The following is a 21,769-nucleotide window of genomic DNA, read 5'->3' as shown; positions in this document are numbered from 1 at the left end:
CGTCCCGACCAATGAAGGCGCGGTATCCGTCCCCTCTCATCGGTGATTGGTCAACCAGGCAGTGGGTGGGGCAAGAGGGCGTGTCAAACCCCTGGGATTCTGGGGTCGCATTGGTTGGGCGCCCTGTCCATCGGAGAGCGGGTCCCGCCCCTGTCAGGTGAAGGCGAATCGCGTTGTTATAAAAAAGTGTAGCTGAATTAAAGCGGCAGTGGCGGGGGGACCAGCTGAATGAATGTAGCAAAAGAGAGAGAGAGAGAGAGAGAAAATAAAAACACTACAAGTGTTGGGAAGTTTCTCTGGGAATAGATCAATAACGATTAGACAGTAAGTGCCAGGAGAACGGGAGGAGCTGCACTTTGTGATGTGAGTACAGTTTTTTCTCAATGGCCTCTTGCAGCGGATGCGGAGTGAAACCCCAATTCCGCACAAAGTTGCTGCTCAACTTGGACTTTAAATTGCAAGCACCTCACCCAGAGAATAAGCGAGCAGTTTGTTGATTTATATTTTATTTTTTTTAAAAAAAGTCGGTCCGCCAGGTTGCCCAATGAAGGCGCCCGTGCCTCGAGTTTATTTTTAGTTGCGATCCCCTTCTATTTGCGGCAGAAATAACCAATGCGTGCCTCTGAATTTATTGCTCTCCCCTCCCCTCCCTCCGCTCTGATGCTGACAGTACATTTGATCCCGTTTCAGTCCATTTCCTCCACGGATCGCCAGCAGGGCTCATCAACATCATCCTGATGCCTCCATCCCCTCTAGACGAACGGATTGTTGGGGTGGTGGCATTGCCGAGGCCGGTCAGACCGCAGGAGCTCCATCTCCGTTTGGATCACACCTACGTGGCGGCTTCTCCACCACCACCACCTCCTCCTCCTCCTTCTCGTCCCGGAGCGGTGAGTGCGGCAGCTGGCCATCCGAAAGCTCAGAGCCTGGCGGAGGCGGCGGCTCCGCTCCCGTCCCGAAGCGGCAACTTTCCGTATATGCCATCATCTAACGGCTCGGTGCGCTCCCTGTCCTGCGGATGCAGCGGCGCTAGTTGCTGCACGGTGAGCACCTACCCCCCCAACAAGGGCGACCCGAGCCCGGGCTCGGTGGTGGGCGGCAGCCACCCTCTACCAGCCCCGGCTGCTGCTGCTGCTGCCTCCGCCGCCGCCAAACCCGGCTGCCCTTCTTGCGCCGGCAGCCCGATGGTGAGCGGCAATGAGAACGGCGGCTCTGCAAGCCCCCCGGCTCCCGGAGTCGGAGGGAGCCCGTCCCCTCCGGCCGCTGCGGCCGTCCGCACCATCCCCCCGGCCGAGCTGGCCAAGAAACTGACCAAAAGCGGCGGCATCAAGGGCCCCCCGTCTCAGAGCCAGGGTCCGGTCATCATCGACTGTCGCCCCTTCATGGAATACAACAAGAGCCACATCCAGGGAGCCGTCCACATCAACTGCTCGGACAAGATCAGCAGGAGGAGGCTGCAGCAGGGCAAGATCACCGTCTTGGATCTCATCTCCTGCAGGGAAGGCAAGGACTCCTATAAAAGGATATTCTCCAAGGAGATAATAGTTTATGATGAGAACACTATTGAGCCCAACCGGGTGCTGCCCTCTCAGCCACTCCACATAGTGCTGGAATCGTTGAAACGAGAAGGCAAGGATCCGCTGGTTTTAAAAGGTAGACCTTTCATTTTTTTTTCTTTTAAAAAATAAGAAAGTTTTTTTTAACGATCGGAGGTTTCCAGAGTTGTTGTTAGGGTCAAGTCTAAAGCAGGCACAGAGATTCGTTGCCTTAACAGTTTTGCTTCAAAAAGCAAAAGTCGCCCGGAGTTGGTAATAATTTGTGAACGGCACAGCCTGCGGAACTGAATCGGTTCGTTTCAAGGCTCGATCCATTTTAAGCATTTTAGTTGCATAGCCTGCACGTGGAATGCATAAAGCGATTGACTTTGACGTGAACACGGTGTTGTTTTTCAATTCTGCTTATTGAATGAAAATGCCTGTTTCGAAATGTCACATTGCAGGAGCGCAGGGCAACATCCTGCAAACGAATACAGTATGTGTAGCACGTCACCCCGGCTAGTGTGCATGACTGCTTTACTAGCACAGAAATTGAGGGGGGAAAAGAGACCATTAGTGATGATTCATGCATGGTCTGCAGATATGAACAACTTCTGAAAGGTCCTGATTACATGGCAAACATAATCTTCAATGCAGCATAATTAGAGACATTGGTTTAATGATATTGACCTTGTTTCGTTCGAATGCAGTGCAGTATATGCAATTTCGTAGATTTATCACGTAAGGAGTGAGCAGTATTGATGGCATTTACAGTAGCAAAGGCACAGCAACTCAGCAGCTGCAGCATTGTCCTTCCCCACAAATTGATGTGGGTTTGAGTCCTAAAGCGGTTTGTCACTCCAATCTGCCTGCAACAGTTGGGATTAAAATCTGCCAGTTTTAGCCAGGCTGCTAGGTGGAGCACTTTTGCCAGTGCTGTTTGTTTCAAGGACAATGGAAAAGTGATAATCTGCCTGTCTGGTCTCACTACAGCATGCTTCCTCCTGTTGGTTAGCTGCAGAGCATGATCTGAAAAACCTGACAGACTACCACTGTCAAGAAAGAGGCCCCATTTTGGAAAATGTGCAAAAGTGGTAGGGTAGGAGCAAAGACATTATAAACTACATGATGATTGTGGTACAACACTTATCAAAGCAGGAACATTGGGGAATACTTTGCAAATGATAAAAGACCAACTCAAATGGAAAGATAATTGGTGACAGTAAATCCAGAAGCCATTGGTTCGGTGATAGGTCAAAGTGTGGCCTATTCCGAATGTCCTGCTTTTGGAAACACAAAGATCTTGCAAAGATGACAAGAGATTTTAGTCATCGAGATATACAGCACAGAAACAGACCGTTCAGTCCAACTTGTCCATGCCGGCCAGACATCCGAAATAAATCTCTAGTCCCATTTGCCATAATATGGCCAATGTCCCTCTAAACTCTTCCTATTAACATACCCATTCAGATGCCTTTTTAAATGTTTTATAATCTTACCAGCCTCCGCCACTTTGTCTGGCAGCTCATTCGATATACACAACACCTTCTACATGAAAAAGTTGCCCTGTGGGTCCCCTGTTTAAATCTTTCCTCTCTCTCCTTAAACCTATGCCCTCGAGTGTTGGATTCCCCCACGCGCCCCCCAAAAAAAGGAAAAATCCTTGTCTTTACCCTATCTATGCCCCTCATGATTTTATAAACCTCTAATAGGTGACCCCTCAGCTTCTGATGCTCTCGGGGAAAGTATTCTGTCTATTCAGCCTCTCCCTACAGCTCAAACCCTCCAGCCCTGACAACATCCTTGTAAATCTTTTCTGAACTCTCAAGTTTCACAACATCCTTCCTATATCAGGGAGACCAGAATTGCATGCATTACTCGAATTGCAGCCTAGCCAATGCCCTGTACAGCAGCAACGTGACTCCCAAATCCTACACTCAGTGCACTGACCAATAAAGACAAGCGTACCGCACACCTTGAGTATTCTGTCTATCTGTGACTCCACTTTCGAGGAACTATGAATCTGCACTCCAAGGTCTTTGTTCAGCAACGCTCTCCAGGACCTTGTCATTTAACTGTATACGTCCTGCTTTGATTTACTTTTGCAAAATGCAGCACCTCACATTTATCTAAATTAAACTACATCTGTCACTCCTTGACCCATTGGCCCATCTGGTCAAGGTCCCATTGTACTCTGAGGTCACCTTTGCTGTCCACTGCACCTTCAATTTTGTTGCCACCTGCAAACTTACTATATTCACATCCAAATCATTTATATAAATGACGAAACGATGCCTATGATTTGAGTTTGAATTACAAGGAGAAAAGGCAGCCACAAATAAAGTGGTGGAGAAACACAGTAGGTGTGGCAGCATGTGAAGAGAGAGATACAGAGTTAATGTTTCAAGACCAGTGATCCTTCATCAGAACTGAAAATAGCTGAGGAAGGTTCGTATTTATGCTGGTGACAAGGTGTCGAGTGGAAATTTAGAATACACCGTGCCTAGACAGAGAGAAGAAAAGGATTAACAAATGGAGATTGCTGAGGATAAGCTGAGACTGAGATAATTCTTAGAAAGGTGCCAGTGTAAAATATAAATAGTTGTAAATGGGTTGACTGTGCTCGAGCAGCCCATACCTAACAGGATGCTGGAGGGTTTGGGGGAAGGTAGTGAAAACTGAGGAGTGTGTGCATTTTCTGAAATTGTTACACTCCATGTTTGAGCCCTGAAGGCCAAATGGTACCTAGGTGGAAGGTAATGCTTTCTTTCCCCAGGTTGCACTGACCCTTGCAGGATAATTGCAGCAGCCCTGAGATAGAAAGGTTGACCTGGGAATATAATGGGGTGTTGCAGTGGTGGTCAGCTGGAAGTTCAGCGTCATATTTATGGACAGAATGTAATCTCCCTGCACAATAGTGCCCCCTTTGCATCAGGGAGATGAAATTCTGACTACGTGATTGCTTTACAGACTACTTCCACTCTATCCTTTAAAATGACCGAGTTTCAGTTGCCTTCCACTTCAAGACACCACTGTATTCTCAGACTAGCATTTCTGTCTCAGGCCCGCTGCAGTATTCCAGTGAAGCTCAATGAAGCTGGAAGATTAGCATCTCATCTTGCACCCACTTATCACCTCGGGACTTGAGTTTAACAGTTCAGAACCATGAACACACTCTCTTCTTCACTCGTTGCCTTCCCCCAAACCCATAGGGGTTTACGTATGGTCTACTCAGAGCACTGCACATTCACCTGTTAGGCTACACATGTGCAAAACCAAAATAACCATAGTATTAAAAACATTTTTTTCAATCAACATGTTCAGGTATTTAAAATGTTTGGGACAGGTGGGACTTGAATTCAAATCTCCTGGCCTAGAGGTAAAGACAATACCACTGTATCATAAGATCCTAGGCACAAGTTTAGTATCTGTCTGCTTACAGGGAGTTCAGAATTTTTCTCATCGACATGTTCAGTGATGTTATTACATACCTCTGAAGCAGTTTGGACTTGAATCCTGCTCCTCGGATGCTGCCTGAACTGCTGTGCTTTTCCAGCACCACTCTATTCTGGAATCCAGGCCTCTTTGCCCAAAAGTCAAGACACTATCATTGTACCAACACATTCTCAATCATTTGCACTTCGCGTTAGCACCCTCCCAACTCTCTAGGCTTATTAGCAAACTCTTTGTTTGCATATAATTTCTCACTCCTTCACCTTCTGCACATATTCCATTCCCGCCCCCACTGTCATCAGCATAACTACCACCCTTCCCCAGCTACTTTCAGATCTGATTAAAGTTTGCTGGACTTGAAATGTTAACCCTGCTTCTGTCTTTACAGATGCTGTCAGACCCACTGAGTTTCAAATGGCCAACATTCACAATTCTCTTAAAAAGGAAAAACTATAGGGCGGGGGAAGATTTTTATTCAAAGCTCTTTTTATTGTATTTTAAGCAACTCTGCTGTTCAAGTGATATGAGGCAGTGCCGTCCTTAAAGACCAGGTTTACACAACGCAAATCAAGCGGAAATTAACTGACTAGAATGGTATCAAATGCAGCAAAATGCTTGTAAAGAACACAAAATCTATTAAGAAAAATGTGTTTTTATATATGTTAACTCAAGATAAAAGGACAGTAAGTGTGAAATAGGGTTTCATTGAAGATGATGAAGAATCCAGAATGGTAGGCTTATTCAGCTGGGATTTTGAACCTCTTGTACTGCTGGTGTTTCCACTGTGGTAAGGGACCAGAGCTCAGTTTGCCTAAATTTTCTGAAAAATGGTAATGGAGAAAATAGTGTGACTGAGGATAGACAAATCTCTCAAAGCTGGTGAGTTCCACTTCAGGATGTTAAAGAAAACAGGTCTGAAAATGTCAGGTCCACAAGTCATTTTTTCTAAATCTCAGATTTCAGAATTATATTTGGAAAATGTCACTCCATTAGAAAAGGAGGTGGGAGAAAATGGGCAACTTCAGATCCATCAGTTTAGCATGAATTTGGGGTGACCGAACATCCGAATAATTCGCAGTAGGTCAGAGTAAAATTTAAATGTGTGACGGGTAAACCATGTCTGATTAATCTAACTTGTTCTTTGAGGCAGTTGCTAACATGGTAAATAGACAATGGAGTCTCTGTCTGGTCTCAAAATTAGGGTCATTCTACACTATTATTAACAAGACTCCACAAGAGGTTGGCAAAGTCAAGATCACATTGAATGTGACATGACTGGATAGTTACTGGTAGGTAGGTTCTGGATTAGAGTGGTGCTGGAAAAGCACAGCAGTTCAGGCAGCATCTGAGGAGCAGAAAAATAGGATAGGTGTCAAATTATTTGGGAAAGAGGCGTTTCCTCTAATTAGAGGGATGTGGCTGGTGATGGTCCCCAGATATTTTTTATATATAATAAAGGATTAGAACACTGTGTTCATGGAAATGGAAACAAATTATGGTGATTTGAACAAGAAGTTACAAAGGATCATAAACAAGCAAATAGGCAAAATAATAGCCAATGAAGTTTAACATGTCCAAGTGTGAGGGTGTGGACCTAAATGTTGATGGAATATTGACCTTATTTGAAAGCAAGCTGAAATATGCATAGAAATTATTTTTTTAAAAATATGCTTCAGTTGTAGAATGCTGTAGATCATATCTGGTGTACTGTGTTCAGCTATGGGCTACCACTTCAGGGAAGGCATATATTGACCATAATGGAGGTTCTTTGGAACTTTTCCAGAATGATACAAAAGCTTCAAGAATTAACTTAAGGGCCAGCACGGTTGCTCAGCGCTTAGCAATATATCTCACAGAACCAGGCATCTGTGAACTGAGCAAATGTGCAAACTCCACACCGACGTTCTCCCTGTGTTTGCATGGGTTACCTCCAAGTGTACCAGTTTCCTCTCTCTCCAACGCTGTTCATGTTAGGTGGATTGGCTATGCTAAGTTGAGTAAAAAGTGAGGTCTGCAGATGCTGGAGATCAGAGCTGAAAATGTGTTGCTGGTTAAAGCGCAGCAGGTCAGGCAGCATCCAAGGAACAGGAAATTCAACATTTCGGGCCAGAGCCTATGCTAAGTTGACCCTGGTATCCAGGGGTGTGCAGGCTAACTTGCAGCTAACAGGCTAACCCATTCTCAGGTTAGCCATGGGAAATGTGGATTTATGGGATATTGTGGGGTCTGGGTGGGATGCTGTTTGAAGGGTTGGTGCCGACTTGATGGGCTGAATGGCCTCTTTCTGCCCTGTCAGGCTCTGATTCTATAAAGCTAGGAGAACAAATGGTAAAATGGTTATATATCTTTTTGAGTATCAGCATTGAGGGATGAGCTGATTTTATTTAAAGTTAAAGCTAAACTATTTAATTTGACTGGATAATCAACAGCCAGGGGATGTTGTCTTAAAACATGGGTATTTGGAGAAATCTGAGTGCACCCTTTATAACTGCTACTAGAAATCTGCTGTTTTCTTTCCTCCTCAAGGTTGCTAGAATAATTGGAAGTGTTCATTTTTTTTTTAAACGTGGTGTTACCAAGGGATATGGGACTATGGGAAATAAAGCTTGATCATGATGTGATTAGAATAACTTACTCCTGTCCCTGAGTTTAACCAGGTGGAAATCTGAACCATAATCACTTTTACCTTTTTTTTTCCCCCCTGGCTGGTAACCTTAACTTGGGATCATTAACTGAGCACATGAGAATCATATTTAAATATATATAACACAATACAAGATTCACATTTTAAGTCACTCATTTAAATGTCTTTCTCTCATGCTTGCATACATTTCTCTTAAAAACAGCAATTGCCCATTCACTACTTCCATTCAGTGATAGGAAGTTTTGAACTATTCAATTTTATTTGTATTTGTTTCTTGTGAATTATTTCTTGAATTTATTAGTGACAATCTATTTTTATATATGGTCCTAGTTTTGGACTTGCTCACAAGTGAAAATGCTCTATGTGACATCTCTAGTGAAACCTTTCACAATTTTAAAGCCCCCTCAGACCATTCCTCACAGACTTCTCCTTTCTGCAGTCTGCCCCAATGATACTTCAATACAAAAGCATAATGACTGAACAGGTCATGGATTTGCTTAAACACTTGCCATTTGTCTGATTATTGTCAGCATAGCCTACAAATAGATGTGGTTTTGTCATTTAATATAAACACCAGATCACAAGTGGTAAACAAATTTTGAAGAAATTGAAAACTTGCCAGTTCAGAGGAGTATATTTTCATAGTTCATCCTATATAAGGAAAAGTCAAATGGGACTTTAAAATTTTTAAAGTGCTAGTGAGCTACAGAATTCTACAACATTAGAATTAAATATAGAGTTTTGTTTAAATTGATACATTGGGGAGAATACTGATGCTGTGATTCAGTATGGCATTTTTGTCAGCCTTGCTCTTCAAACGATCAGTGTGTATTTATAATCTAAATGACTGCCAAGTATCCAATCTCCGTCTGTTTGTAAACACTGTTGCTTGGTGATGGCCTATCTAAGTCTAGAGTCTGGAGACTGGATGCTGTCCACTCCAAGTTTGGTATTGCCTGTTAGGGCTATTACTGTTGCAGAGGTATCTGGATATAAATTGATCAAGAGGTCACAGTTGTTTGAAGGATTAAATTACTGTTAATTGTCCAAGAAGAAAGGGTACTGAAGGAAGGGTGCTTATACTAATTCAGATTGGGCAAAGTTCTTTAACTGGAAATAAACAGTTTAGATCAGTGATGAGGGAAAAAGGCTGAGTTTCACCAAATTTGCATATAACCTACTGAGTCAGGAAGGCCTCCTGACAGTTTGCTTGTATTAGGATTTTACAAAGGATTTGCTTGTATCTGATTTATGTATGCTTTTGACTTTTTGTAGGTCATTCCTGATTATTGCATGCAGAAAATGTTGTTTAATTCCATAACTTCAATGATTTAACAAAATGTCCAGTGTCTTCTGACGTATTTTATTGAATGCAAATTAAGAATGGGCCAGAGCAGAACCTCCACTCTTCAGTTCTCCCTTTTAGTCTAAGATCTGCATAATTTACTTTTTAAATACTGTAGCAATGAGCAAAAAAAAGTTTCTTAAATTGTGTACAGATCAGTAAAACAGTTTCCTCAGGCAATCTTTATTCATGTTGCAATTCAGCAATTGTACTCCTTTTTTAAAATAAGTTTAACCTGGTGTAAAACTTTTAAAAAAGATTCTTAGTTTGAATGCAAAAATGGCGATGGTGATACAGAACAATAGGAGATAACAGGAAATTAACTTGGAACCTTTGGGACTATTTGTACTTCAATGTGCCATGACAATTACTTTTACTTTTTTTTAGTTTGTGGCACCGATAGTGCCAATTATGGAATGGTTATTGGACACATTGTTACACCCAGTCATTCCCTTAAACTGTGAAAATTCCAATTTAATATTAATTAATTTTTTCCACTAAGCATATTATACTCTCTCTATATGCTGTTATAGATATAAATACCAACCTATTCTGTAAATGCTACTAATATTTTTAAAGACACCAATCTGCAATGCATCTTTTGAAGTTGTGGCTTTAAATCTATTTGCATCACTGTGCGCCTTTTCGAAGCCTCTGTCCATTTTGTCTGCTGCACCACTTCTACAACTCTTTGGATTCATTGAGTGTATACTTTCTAGCTGTTATGTTTTTTTAAAATTCAAGTTTGACCTTCATAAGCACGCAAAAAAATCGGAAGGCAATGATGAGGATGAGAAAAATCCATCAATATGGTTCTTCAACAATCCGTTAAAAAGAGATGCTGAAGCAACCCAATGACTTTTATTAAACTATTGACTTTATTTTTGCTGCCAACTGGGTTTTTCATTAAACTGAGTACTTTCTGCAGGAAATTGGCTTGGGTGAAATAGACAAAAGTGCAATATTTACAAGAAACGATTGAAATTACGTATACGTCAGAATAATTGGTTGTTTCAGGAGGCCTTTACCTATTTGGAAAAGCCTGAGCTTGGATTTCTTAAAATTTCTCAGGCATGCCACTGCCAGCTCAGGAAACTCCATTCATAAAACCATAAAACACAGGAGCAAAAGTATGCCAATCAGCCCATCAAGTCTGCTACACCATTCAGTGAGGTCATGGCTGATCTGATTATCCTCAACTCCACTTTTGTGCCTTCTTACCTTCTAACCCTCGATTCTCTTGCTGATTCAATGCCTCATCTACCTCTGCTGTGAATATACTCAACACCTCAGCCTGTGCAATAATCTGTTGTACTCATTCTACAGATTCATTGATATTTGAGAGGAATACTGTCTTAAAATACTGAGATTTATGCATCTGATCTGAGGCTTTCTCAGAGGAACAATCTTTCTGCATCTATTCTGTCATGCTCCTTAGGAATCCGTTCTGATGAAGGGTCACTGAATGTGAAACTCTCCACAGATGCTGCCAGATTACTGCTTTTCTCCAGCAATTTTTTTTCTTGTTTCACGTTTCCAGCATCTGCACTTTCTTGTTTTTATTTATATTATTTTAGCCCCCATGAATCTTATGTTTTAATTATCATTCTCCTAAACTCCAATGACTCCCCAGTGTCTCTGCTTCCCTCATAAAGAGATCAATTGTTCAGTATTCCAGCTGTGGTCTGACTAATGCCTTATAATTTTAGCAAGACCTCTGTATTTTTTACATTCCATTTCCTTTGCACTTATTCCAGACGTTACCTTGCCTTCCCTATTACCTGCTGAATGTTCTGCTAGCATTTTGTGATTTATGCATGAGGACAGCTCCTGTGTTGGAGCTTTCTGCTATCTTTCTTCATTTTAAATAATATTCAGCACCTCTTCTTGCCTGAGTGCATAACCTCATATTCCCACATTTCTATCCCATCTGCTAAGTTCTTGTTCACTTGCTTAACCTCTCTGTATCTCTCTGCAGACTGTCATCCTTGCCACTTGCTTTCCCACTAAGTTCGGTAAACTGCAAATCCAAGTATATAGTGTTGATTTTATTTATATTGATGGTTAAGATAAGCAATTCATAAATGTAAGGTGTTTTATTTTGGGAAGCTGCCACTCCCTCATATGGGGAATGTATTGAAAATAAGCATTTAGAAACTCAAATAGCAATTATTTCGTTGCCTGGAAAAGTAAATTGTTTCCTGTGCTCCACGGAAAAAATCTCTTAATACTTGTGTTGAACAATCTTTCCAATGTTCTGTGATCATTGTCTCTGTCTCATTGCCACTGCCACCACATCCTTCTGAATTAAGGGTAACCTTTTTTTTCTGCTAGGTCCTCCTCTCCATTAAATTTTGGCTATAGAGTACAGCAGGACATTTTACCTGCTGCACCCATGTCTACATAATACCTCACAACTGGATATGAATATGTAAATAAAGAACCCAGTAGAATTTATTGCAATAACCTATTGTATATTACATTCACGAGGACATGTGTCTGCTGTACATTACTAAATTATAGAGCAGCATTTTCGCAGCATGTCATACTTCCAGTGATTGAAGTAAAGATGGAGTATATAACCACTAATACTGTTGGGTGACATGCTATGCTAGGGCTTTTCATGAGCATTTCTCTTAAAAGCATGCTGACTTACTGCTGCTTGAATGTACTGACCATGATACATGGGCATCATAGTCAAGAGCTGCATTATTTGTTAATTTTTATGCTGGACTTAAATTTAATGACAAAGATAATCTGATCTCTTGAATAAATGCTGTTATAACCTTGATGGTGTGCAGTCTTCCATATTAGAATCAGACTGCATGATACTGATGCCTTGTCTTTCATAAAACAGCAGATTCCTTGGCTTAACTGAGCAATGCAAAAGATTTTGCTTGGTAAGATCGTTAAGTAATAACTTATGACTAATGTAAATAGGTTCATCAAAAAGTTGCAATAGTTTACATTAAGTTTGTAATGCTTCTTGAAATCTAGTTAAATCATCCTGATTTGAAAAAACAAAACTGTAGTTTTAACTAACTTCCAATGTTAACCAAACTGTTCTTGACAAAGTTGTGTGTTTTTAAGGGACTACTGGGTGCTGAGAATATTTGGCATGTGTTTTGTATGGTTCTTGTGTACAACTGAGGAAAAGTTTGTCTCTTTATAAAAGATGTGACTTTTCCAGTTAAGATAATGTGTAATTTAACCCTTTTTTTTCAAGTCTGCCAGAACTTAAGGTCATCAGCTCCACAGTGAGAAAAATTCTCCAAGTCAATGAAAAAAGTGTTCACTACTGATTTGCAAGATGTAGGGTTTTGCCTCCCAGGCTATTTGTGACTGATGTGTCAATGCTTATGTTAGCTGCTGTAACATAAGAACTAAATGTGGGTAACATGGTACTGAAAGATTCAACAGATATTTATTACAGCTCCTGATGTAATCCAGTTAAGATGGAGTCAGATCTTAATGCCCCCATGTTGGCATACTCTGAGAAAGTGATATCATGAACACTTTGCTTAATGATATACTACATACTGACTCTGACAGCTAATGCAGAACAAACATTTCTGAAATTAATTTATAAAGCACTGTTGGAACATTTTGCTTTTTGCGGACTCCTTGTATGGCACCATTTGCTGTATTCAGTCTGAGCTCAGTAATTGGATCATGAACTACCGTAACTATTTGACGCGTTGGTATACATTCTACATTGGTAAAGGGTGCTAGCTGACACAATTTTTGCCTTTTTATCCTTGTTATAGATCACCAAGTACCCACTGCATTTATAAAACCAACATTGGTTTTTAAAAGTTCTACTGCAGTGAAAATGTACCAGTGGCTTTCTGAGCATGATACACTTTTTGTTTTGCAGTCTCTTGCAATAATTTGATCTCTGCGAACATTCTCCTAAAGTGTTCAGAGTTTTCTGAATTGGACTTCAGAGCTCAGATTATCAGAAGGTCCAATTTTTGACTTTCGGTCCCAATGTTTACAATAAAACCATGTTATTTTACAATAGAGAGGAAATTTGGCATATCTTCTGTGTACTATCTCTTTACTTGACCAATCTTGCGACTAATTCCTCATAAATATTTTCCTTTTGGATTAATATGCATCCATCTATTAAAAGAGACTGCGTACACCTTCAAGAAGAGCTCCAAGCTGGAATAACTCTTTACATGAGAAGCTGTTTTTTCTTGACTGTTCTTCATTCCTTTGTTTATAATTTTAAAATGATGGCCCTTGTCATTCAGATCATCTCTACAGGTTAGAAAACAATATGAACAAGACAAATTTAGGGAAGCACAGTGGCTCAGTGGTTAGCACTGCTGCCTCGTAGTGCCAGCGACCCAGGTTCAATTCCAGCCTTGGACGACTGTGTGTGGAGTTTACACATTCTCCCCATGTCTGCATGGGTTTCCTCCCACAATCCAATATATGCAGGTTAGGTGAATTGGCCATGCTAAAATTGCCCATAATGTTTAGGGATCTGTTGGGTAGGTGCATTAGTTAAGGGTAAATGTAGAGTAATAAGGCAAGCAAATGGGTCTGAGTCGGTGTGGACTCATAGGGCCTGTTTCTATACTGTAGGAATTCTAAATGAGTAGCTTTTTGTAATTTTGCTTACACACACTTTCACTTCAACTTGAATCATGTATTTGAAGATCTAATCCATCTACTTGCATTGCACGTACTCCCAGTCCACAATATATTGTCAATGTTGAGTCACACAGGGGGCTCCAAAGCTCCCAATGGTAGAAAGAGAAACTGAGAAATTTGTTGTCCTGTCAAACAGGCCATTGCAAGAAAGCAATGGTCTAGTGGTATTATCACTGGACTGTTAATCCAGAGACCTAAAACGTTCTGGGAATCTAGTTTCAAGTGCCACTGTGGCAGATGGTAGAATTTGAATTCAATACAAAAATCTATAACTAAAAACCTAATGATAATTGTGAATCCATTGCGACTGTTGGAAACACCCATCTGGATCCTTACCTGGTCTGGCCTACATGTGACTTCAGATCAACTGCAATGTGGTTGACTCTTAAATTGCCCTCTGGCAACAAATGCTAGTCTAGCCAGTGACACCCTTGTCATGTGAATGAATACATTTTTAAAAATCCAAGTTTTTGATGTTGCTGTTTCTTTTTTGTACTGTATATCTTAAGTATATGCCATTTAAGTAACAGCTCTGCCAAGTGAAGACTGAAATATTACCTTATCACGTATTCTATCTAAATGGAATTAGTACATTTGGAAAAATACTGAAAGTATGTGGGTCGAGAATGAAATATTCTGTCTTTTAGAGCTGTTATGCAGTTTCAGGCTGATTTACGAATAAGGGAAAACTAAATAAAGTATGTGTAATGAATCCTGATGGGCACGATTAAACTGCCCACTTTGGCTTACAGGTTCCAGTAAAGGAAACGATGGGACATTGTCATCCCCTTTTGTGAATTCTTAACAAATTTTATTTGCAGGAGAGAGTGGTTCCCTGAACATGTGGGCTTGGTCTTTCAAAGTAATTTTGCTCCTTTTTATTTCTGACATTGACTTGAAGCCCTCCACCTGCCTTGTTACTATGGAAATGCTGTGGAGCTAGATAATAACAATGACATCAGTTGGCATGATATCAACCTCTTGAATACTAACAATACAAATGATCATACTTTGTTTAGGCAGGGCCACAAGTGGTGGTAAATGATGTAATCCTAACAGGTGGTACTAGGCACATGTCTAACTTGCTTTTAAAAAAAAACAGAATTTAGCATAATTATCCTATGCAAATTATATGCATATCTTGGAAAATGCCATAACTTTTGTCTGACCAAGAGTCAGCTTGACTATTTGTATACAAAAATTGGTGACTGCTTAACCCAAGGTTAATGAAATATTCTTTATTTCTGGGCTTCTAAATTAATTATAATACAAACCTGAACTCTCAACTTTTTAATGTTTATGAAACCACTTTCATTTGGTCACATGTTTGAGTGCTTCAGGGACCTATCTTTATGTGGTTAAAGATGTTGGGTTAACTACGTATATATTATCAATCAATGATACTGCTCTGGATTTATATTCCTCATTCCTTGGAGCTCACCAGGATCAATTAACTCAGCTCCTCTGTATATCATACATTTTGTTTTTAAACAGTGTACTTTTTTTTAGTTTATCGAAAATTTGTTTGGGAAGACTGAAATGTAGGACACGCATTTTTTTAAGATGTCTTGGAGTAGACACTGCCATAAATTTCAAATTTTAAATTAAATATATTTGAAATATTGCTGCTGTTTTAAGCAATTGAACTTGGGTGAGGAATTGGGAGATGGTGGGAGTAATGTGGGGCAGAAAACTTCAACAGAGGAAAGAATATTCCATATGGCTGTCAGCCTGCTGGATACGCCGACAGTTAGTTGTAGTTATAAAATCTCCCTTTTGTCATTTTTTTTTTAAAACAAAAAAAAAGAGAAAGGTACTGGAAGAAGTGACCATCTGCACGAAAAGGATGATGGCTAGAAATGTAACAAACATCAGGGAGACTGAGTCAGACCCTGTTCTCTAGAGGTACAAAACGGGAAGTGGGGAACGGTTTGCAGTCAATATCCCCCCAAAACACTGATGGTCCTATACATCAAACGAGGTAGTGTACCTCCTCAATTTACCATTGCTTTGTCTACTAAAGGAAGGAACAATCAAATCAGCTATGATCGTTTTGACTGGCAGACCAAGCTCGAGGGGCCCAATAGCCTACTCCTGCTTCTAATTTATTTGTGTTTTGTGTATAACAGCCCTTTTACAGCTCTGTCAAAACTAAACAAAAATCAACTGCACACTCCCAAGCCTGTGACCGTTTGTTTGTTTTTCATTCTGTGCTAATGGATGTAACACAACTATTGTTGTTTTGGAGATATTAAGGAATATAGTGAGCACCAGAAATTTAATAGATGCATATCAGAGAAACATTAAATACAGCTCATCAGTACCAAATACAATTGATGACAAAAAAAACGTCAATCTCCATCCATTGCCTTAGAGGGAATAGCCTTCAGAATGGTCTGTGCAGCCAGAAGTGGATACATTGACAAACAGGCATTCAGACCTTGCCACTCCTGCCCAACAATTCTCCTTAAGAACTTTTTAGAACTTCTATTTAATGACTTCCAGAACACTCCTCTGGGACTCTCAAAGCCTAGACCAAGTGGGTCTGTTCAGTGCTACTTTTGTTTTGCTTTAAACAATTTAAGCCAGTCAAACCACTTGTACCCAGTTAAAAGGTGCTTACCCTTTTAAAAGGACAATGGAAACTGAGGGTACAAATTATTTTGACCATCAAACTCTCCTACCCATACCAGTTGCCATCAGGTGTAAGTGAAAACTGGCCATGAAACTGTTTGTTCTTTGCATTTATTTGTTCAGTGGAACGTGGGTATCACTAGTTAGGCTGGCACTTATTGCCTGTCTCTAATTACAGTGGAAAAAGGGATGAGCTATTTTCTTGAATTGCTGCGGTCCTTGAGGCAGGAACACCCAAAGCACTGTTAGGAAGTTCCACAATTCGGCTTGGCAACGGGTGAAGGAATAGCAATTACAGTTCCAGTTCAAGATGGAGTGTTACTTGGAAAGAACCTGTAAGCTATGGTGTATGTATGCATCTGCTACTCTTATCTTTCTAGGTGGTAGAAATTATGGGTTTGGATGTTTCTGTTTGAGGAGCCATGCTAACTTACTGCAGTGCAGATTGTAGGTGGTACACACTGTTGCCATTGGTGAAGGGAGTAAATGTGAAAAGTGATGAACAGGGTGCCAACAAGCAGGGTACTTTGTTTTGGATGGTGCCATGCTTGTGTGGTGTTGAAGCTGCAGTTAGCCAGACAAGGGAGGTCATACACCCACTCCTGATTTGGAATAGGGAGACAAGGGGTGCATTACTCAACTCAGAATTCCTTGTTCCTGACTGGCACTTATAACCACAGTGCAATATGTGGCTGGTCTAGTTCAGTTTCTGGTCAATAATCACCTCCAGGGCATTGAGTATTCAGTGATGATGGGCTTGTGCCCGAAACATCAATTCTCCTGCTCTTTGGATGCTGCCTGATCAGCTGTGCTTTTCCAGCCCCACATTCTTCGACTCTGATCTCCAGCATCTGCAGTCCTCACTTTCTCCTATTCAGTGATGGTAATACCATTGGACATCACTGGGTGGTGGTTAGATTCTCTCTTTATTAGTGGTCATCACTACCTGGCTGCTAAGTGGCATGTAGCATTTAACTCCGGTGAAAACAGTGACTGCAGATGCTGGAAACTAGATTCTGGATTAGTGGTGCTGAAAAAGCACAGCAATTCAGACAGCATCCAAGGAGCAGGAAAATTGACGTTTCGGGCAAAAGCCCTTCATCAGGGTATTCCTGATGAAGGGCTTTTGCCTGAAACGTCAATTTTCCTGCTCCTTGGATGCTGTCTGAATTGCTGTGCTTTTCCAGCACCACTCTGACCTGTAACATTTGACAGCTAATGTCCATAAGCAAAATGCGAAATTGCAAATGGAGTTGACCTTTTTGGAATTATTGACAAACATTATCACTTTGGCCCTCATGATGGAGAGAAGGTCATTGGAGGGCTGTCATTTTGATCTCGACTCTAGAGGTACATATTTTTGTCCACGTTTGTATCAAGGCTTCATTTGAGTTCCAGGAGCCAACAGGCTCTGCCTGAATTCAAGCTGTGTGTCACCGAGCAGGTTGTTCCTTTGCAAGTGTTGCTTAATAGGATTGGCAATGACCCCTTCCATCACTTTGAGAGGAATAGATTAATAGGGCAGCAAATGACTAGGTTGGATTTGACCTGCTTTTCATGTACAGCACATAACAGAGCAGTTTTCCACACACTCAGTGAATGCTGATATCATAACTTGGCTAATGGTACAGCTAATTCTCTTGGAATTCAAAAATATAGTCTCATTTGGTACTTCAATGAAGGACTGTACTGCTACCTTTTCTGAATGAACTAACCGTGTGTGATATCAGTGGATTGGGTGTCTTGAATAGATTCTTATTAAAGAGAGCATTCAGGATTTAATTATGTCTTTCACTATTAAACAGTCTGTCAAGAGTTTTTAATGTCTCATTTAAATATTGTTCAGGTGTCCAAATATATTGGTGAAGCCAGTTAGAAAATGAGTCCAAATTACCATATATTGAAGATTTTAACGATATGACCCTTGGTCTGGAGATGTCAAATTTGTATAGCTCAAAATGCAGTTAATGAATGTTTGTACTGTTTTGTGAAGGACAATGAATATTTTTAAGTGAGCGTGAACTCCCATTGGGAGATCTCTAAGTAATTACAGCCTAAATTGGATAAAGAGTGAAATTGGGCTCCATGGCCCTAATTTTATTTATTCCTTTTTAGCACTGTGGGTATGATTTTTGTCTCCATAGTGCATATCCTATAGTGCATGGCATTCTGAGGGCATCCGTGTGTGCACAAAACTACTTCACCATAAATCTGCAGAGTCAGCAGATTGATCAGTGGGTAATCCCTGAATTGATACAAGCTGCCAGTTGTTTTCAGTCTAGTGATCTAGATTATACTCCCTTAATCTTGCACAAACATGTACTTAGTAATAAGGAAGACTCCCACCACCACAGCAATAGTAGTGGATGTCAAACTTTTCAGGTCATTTTACTGAATTCTGTATTGGCTCTTGATGCAAAGGCAGAGTTTGGTGGTTTCCAGAGTTAAAAGTATCTGAAGTTTACTGGGTGATCCTTGACATAAAGGATTCTGCACAAACTACTTGACCCTAAAATTGGTGAAGTAGGCTGTGGTGCAGAATGTATCCCCACCTCAGTCATCTTTAAACTGAGGTGCTCCAAAGAACCACTCTATTTCCACAGCCTGTTGGAGGCAAACAGCTCTGACACTGCACGCACCTTTTTTGAACCCCTGCATCTGTAGCCATTAGGGTACTAGTCTGATTTCATCAAGCAACAAGCTCAGCACCCGGACATTGAGTGGCTTCTGTTTGTGCTGCTCTTGAAGCTCACATTGGACATTGGAGACTGCATCTTGGTTGGATCTGCAAGTATGCTAATGGAGTCAAATACAATTAAAGGCTGAGAGTGTCAGAAAGAAGGACCTCTCCTATCATCTTGATTTTCTTGCACTTGCAGCACTGTCTGGCCTGCTTACATTCTCTTACTTCTAAAAGATGGGAGGCACAGAGAGGCTTTTGCGGAGGGGATGAAAATGGTTTGGGAGAAGCGATTGTGAGGAGGAGAATTAAGTATATAGGTGCTAACTTTTTTGTTTGTTTTTAGCCTTGTCATATTTGCTAGGGCCTAGGCTGGGGATGCTTCAATGAAGGTAACCATGTTATTTTGTGAATTTTAAACTTTAAATAAAGCTGTTTCTTATTATCCAACACTTGGCCCTGTAAGTTTAGATATCAGTGAGGAAGACGTAGATAGCATATTTTGTTTCTTAAGAATAGTTGGCACTATTTACAAACTGAGGTGAGAGATTGAGGGTGGGGTAGAACTGGCTGGAGAGGGCATGTTGCCTGCAGCAGAAAAGAATGAGGGTGTGATGAAGCAATGAATGAGAGGTGGGGCTTGTGACTGATGTACCCTTGGTAGGTGGGTAGTACAGCAGTGGGACACGGCAGTTGATGTGAACCTCCATTTGAGTTCACTAATCTTAACCATTCCGATTTGAATTTCTTGTGGCGCTGCATCCAGTTGCTTGGAGCAGTATCTGTCATTCACTGCCACAGCTGTCTGTTTCCTTTTGCTTATGCCCACAGTCTATCTGGATCCCTATGGCTGGAGAACCACTTCTTCAATCCTTTTGGTGTTCTCCCCCATCCTATATTAGAGAAGCTTGGAGCATGTTCTCTCTTCCCTCCTCTGTTGTCCAGCTTTCTGCTTGATTGTGCTGTCTTCGGCAACCAGTTCCAGCACTTGCTCCAGTCAGAAAGTGGTTTTAAATAGTGAGCTTGATTCAAGTGATGCTAGCGGTCCATAAACTTGGAGGGGCGGGCAAGAGATTTGCAGCCATTAACCAGCATATTTAAAGGTGGCTGTAATTAAGCAGACAGCGTGAAGTTTGTACGTTACCTGTATGGGAAACCACTAGTGCAGCTGAATTATACAAATGCTCATTACTGTTTTCAAGCCCTATCCAATTTTGAGGCCGATGTTTAATGTTAATGAAAAGAGCAGGAAATACAGGAAGCAGAATAGATGTAATGCTTATTCCATGAATAGTAGTGAAATATCTCTGAATGAATAGGTTAAGTGAAAGAGCAAAACTTGACAATTGGAATAAAATATGATGTTATGTACATTGGCAGGAAGAATAGAGGAGCTGGTTATTATTTAAATAGAGAAAAACTGCAGAAAATTACAACATGGGGATTTGCACGTTCTTACACATACATTTCAAAAAGCTAGCATACAAGTTCAGCAGGTACTGGCAATTCAAATGGAATATTGGCCCTTTTTCAAAGGGAATGGACAATAAAAATGGGAAGTCTTACTAAAACTGCAAGGCACAAGCCAGACCACAAATGAAATACAGTGAACCACTTCGGGCCATTTATCTAAGGAAAGAGTCCTAAAGCTCTACAGCATAGGAAAAAGTTCCTTCAGCCTATTGTTTCTGAATTGGATAAAAAAACAACCACCCAACTATTCTAATCCCACTTTCCAGATGTATTGATTTCGAAGGCAGTCTGGAGAAGCTTCACCAGGTTGATTCAGGATATGGAGGGACTATTGTTGAAGAGAGGTTAAGTAGTTTGGGCATATAGTCATTGGAATTTAGAAGAATGAGAGGTGTCCTTGGTGAAATATACAGAGTTCTTAAGAGACTTTACAGGGTAGGCATGGACAGGTTGTTTTACCCTTCTGTGGGAGTGTCTAGGTTCAGAAGATGTAATCTTGGAATAAGGGATCACCCATTTTAAAACAGATGAGGAGGAATTTCTTCAGAGTTAATCTGTGATATTCTCTACAGCGCTGTCAAGAGTGCCAAATTAAGAATATTCAAGGCTGTGAGAGACCGGGTTTTTTAATCAATAAGAGAATCGAGCATAATGGGGAGAAAAGCAGGAAAGTGGAGCTGTAGGTTATCAGCTCAGCCATATGAATGGCATGTTCAATGTGCTTTATGTGCTCAATGGCCTGTTTCTGTGTCTATTGTCTTTATAGTATTGCAAGCTTCAAGTGTATTGCTACATTTCATGAGCAGTCTGGTTCCCTAGTTAATGAGTTCTTAATTTCAGTTACATTTATGCATTTAATTAGGGGGAGCAAGATATTTCCCCACAATAATTAAGGGAAGATTTTATTCTGGGACTGTAGAAGGTAAAACTGATATTTGTTTCCATTCCCGAGCTGTTCTGAGGAAGTGGTGTTGGGCTGCCTTTTTGAGACATTGCAGTCCATGTCATTAAGAATGATTCCACAAAGTAGTCATGCGTTGGCTCAAAATATTGGAACTCCAGTGATGGCATGTATTCAGTGATGTAGGACCAGGTGATGTGTTTTGGGATAGTATTTTATTAATATTGCTGTTCAAGTGGGCGGCACGGTGGCACAGTGGTTAGCACTGCTGCCTTACAGCGCCAGGGACCTGGGTTCAATTCCCGCCTCAGGTGACTGACTGTATGGAGTTTGCACGTTCTCCCCGTGTCTGCGTGGGTTTCCTCCGGGTGCTCCGGTTTCCTCCCACAGTCCAAAGATGTGCGGGTCAGGTGAATTGGCCATGCTAAATTGCCCGTAG

General features: G+C 40.9%; 1 protein-coding gene across 1 annotated transcript in view; it reads left to right on the top strand.

Moving 5' to 3' along the window:
• The first annotated feature begins 219 nt into the window (after positions 1-219).
• Positions 220-21,769, top strand: part of dusp10 (dual specificity phosphatase 10) — a 35,493-nt gene continuing 13,943 nt past the window's right edge. Inside the window, exons 1-2 of the mRNA XM_060830919.1 lie at positions 220-363; positions 691-1,653. Coding sequence (XP_060686902.1) covers positions 738-1,653 — 916 coding nt within the window. The 5' untranslated portion in view covers positions 220-363; positions 691-737. The remainder of the gene's footprint in view (positions 364-690; positions 1,654-21,769) is intronic.

This window comes from Hemiscyllium ocellatum, chromosome 10, assembly GCF_020745735.1.
Source record: "Hemiscyllium ocellatum isolate sHemOce1 chromosome 10, sHemOce1.pat.X.cur, whole genome shotgun sequence".
NCBI classification, from domain to species: domain Eukaryota; kingdom Metazoa; phylum Chordata; class Chondrichthyes; order Orectolobiformes; family Hemiscylliidae; genus Hemiscyllium; species Hemiscyllium ocellatum.
The sequence above is the reverse complement of the archived record's forward strand: the minus strand, read 5'-3'. Positions and strand labels throughout refer to the sequence as shown.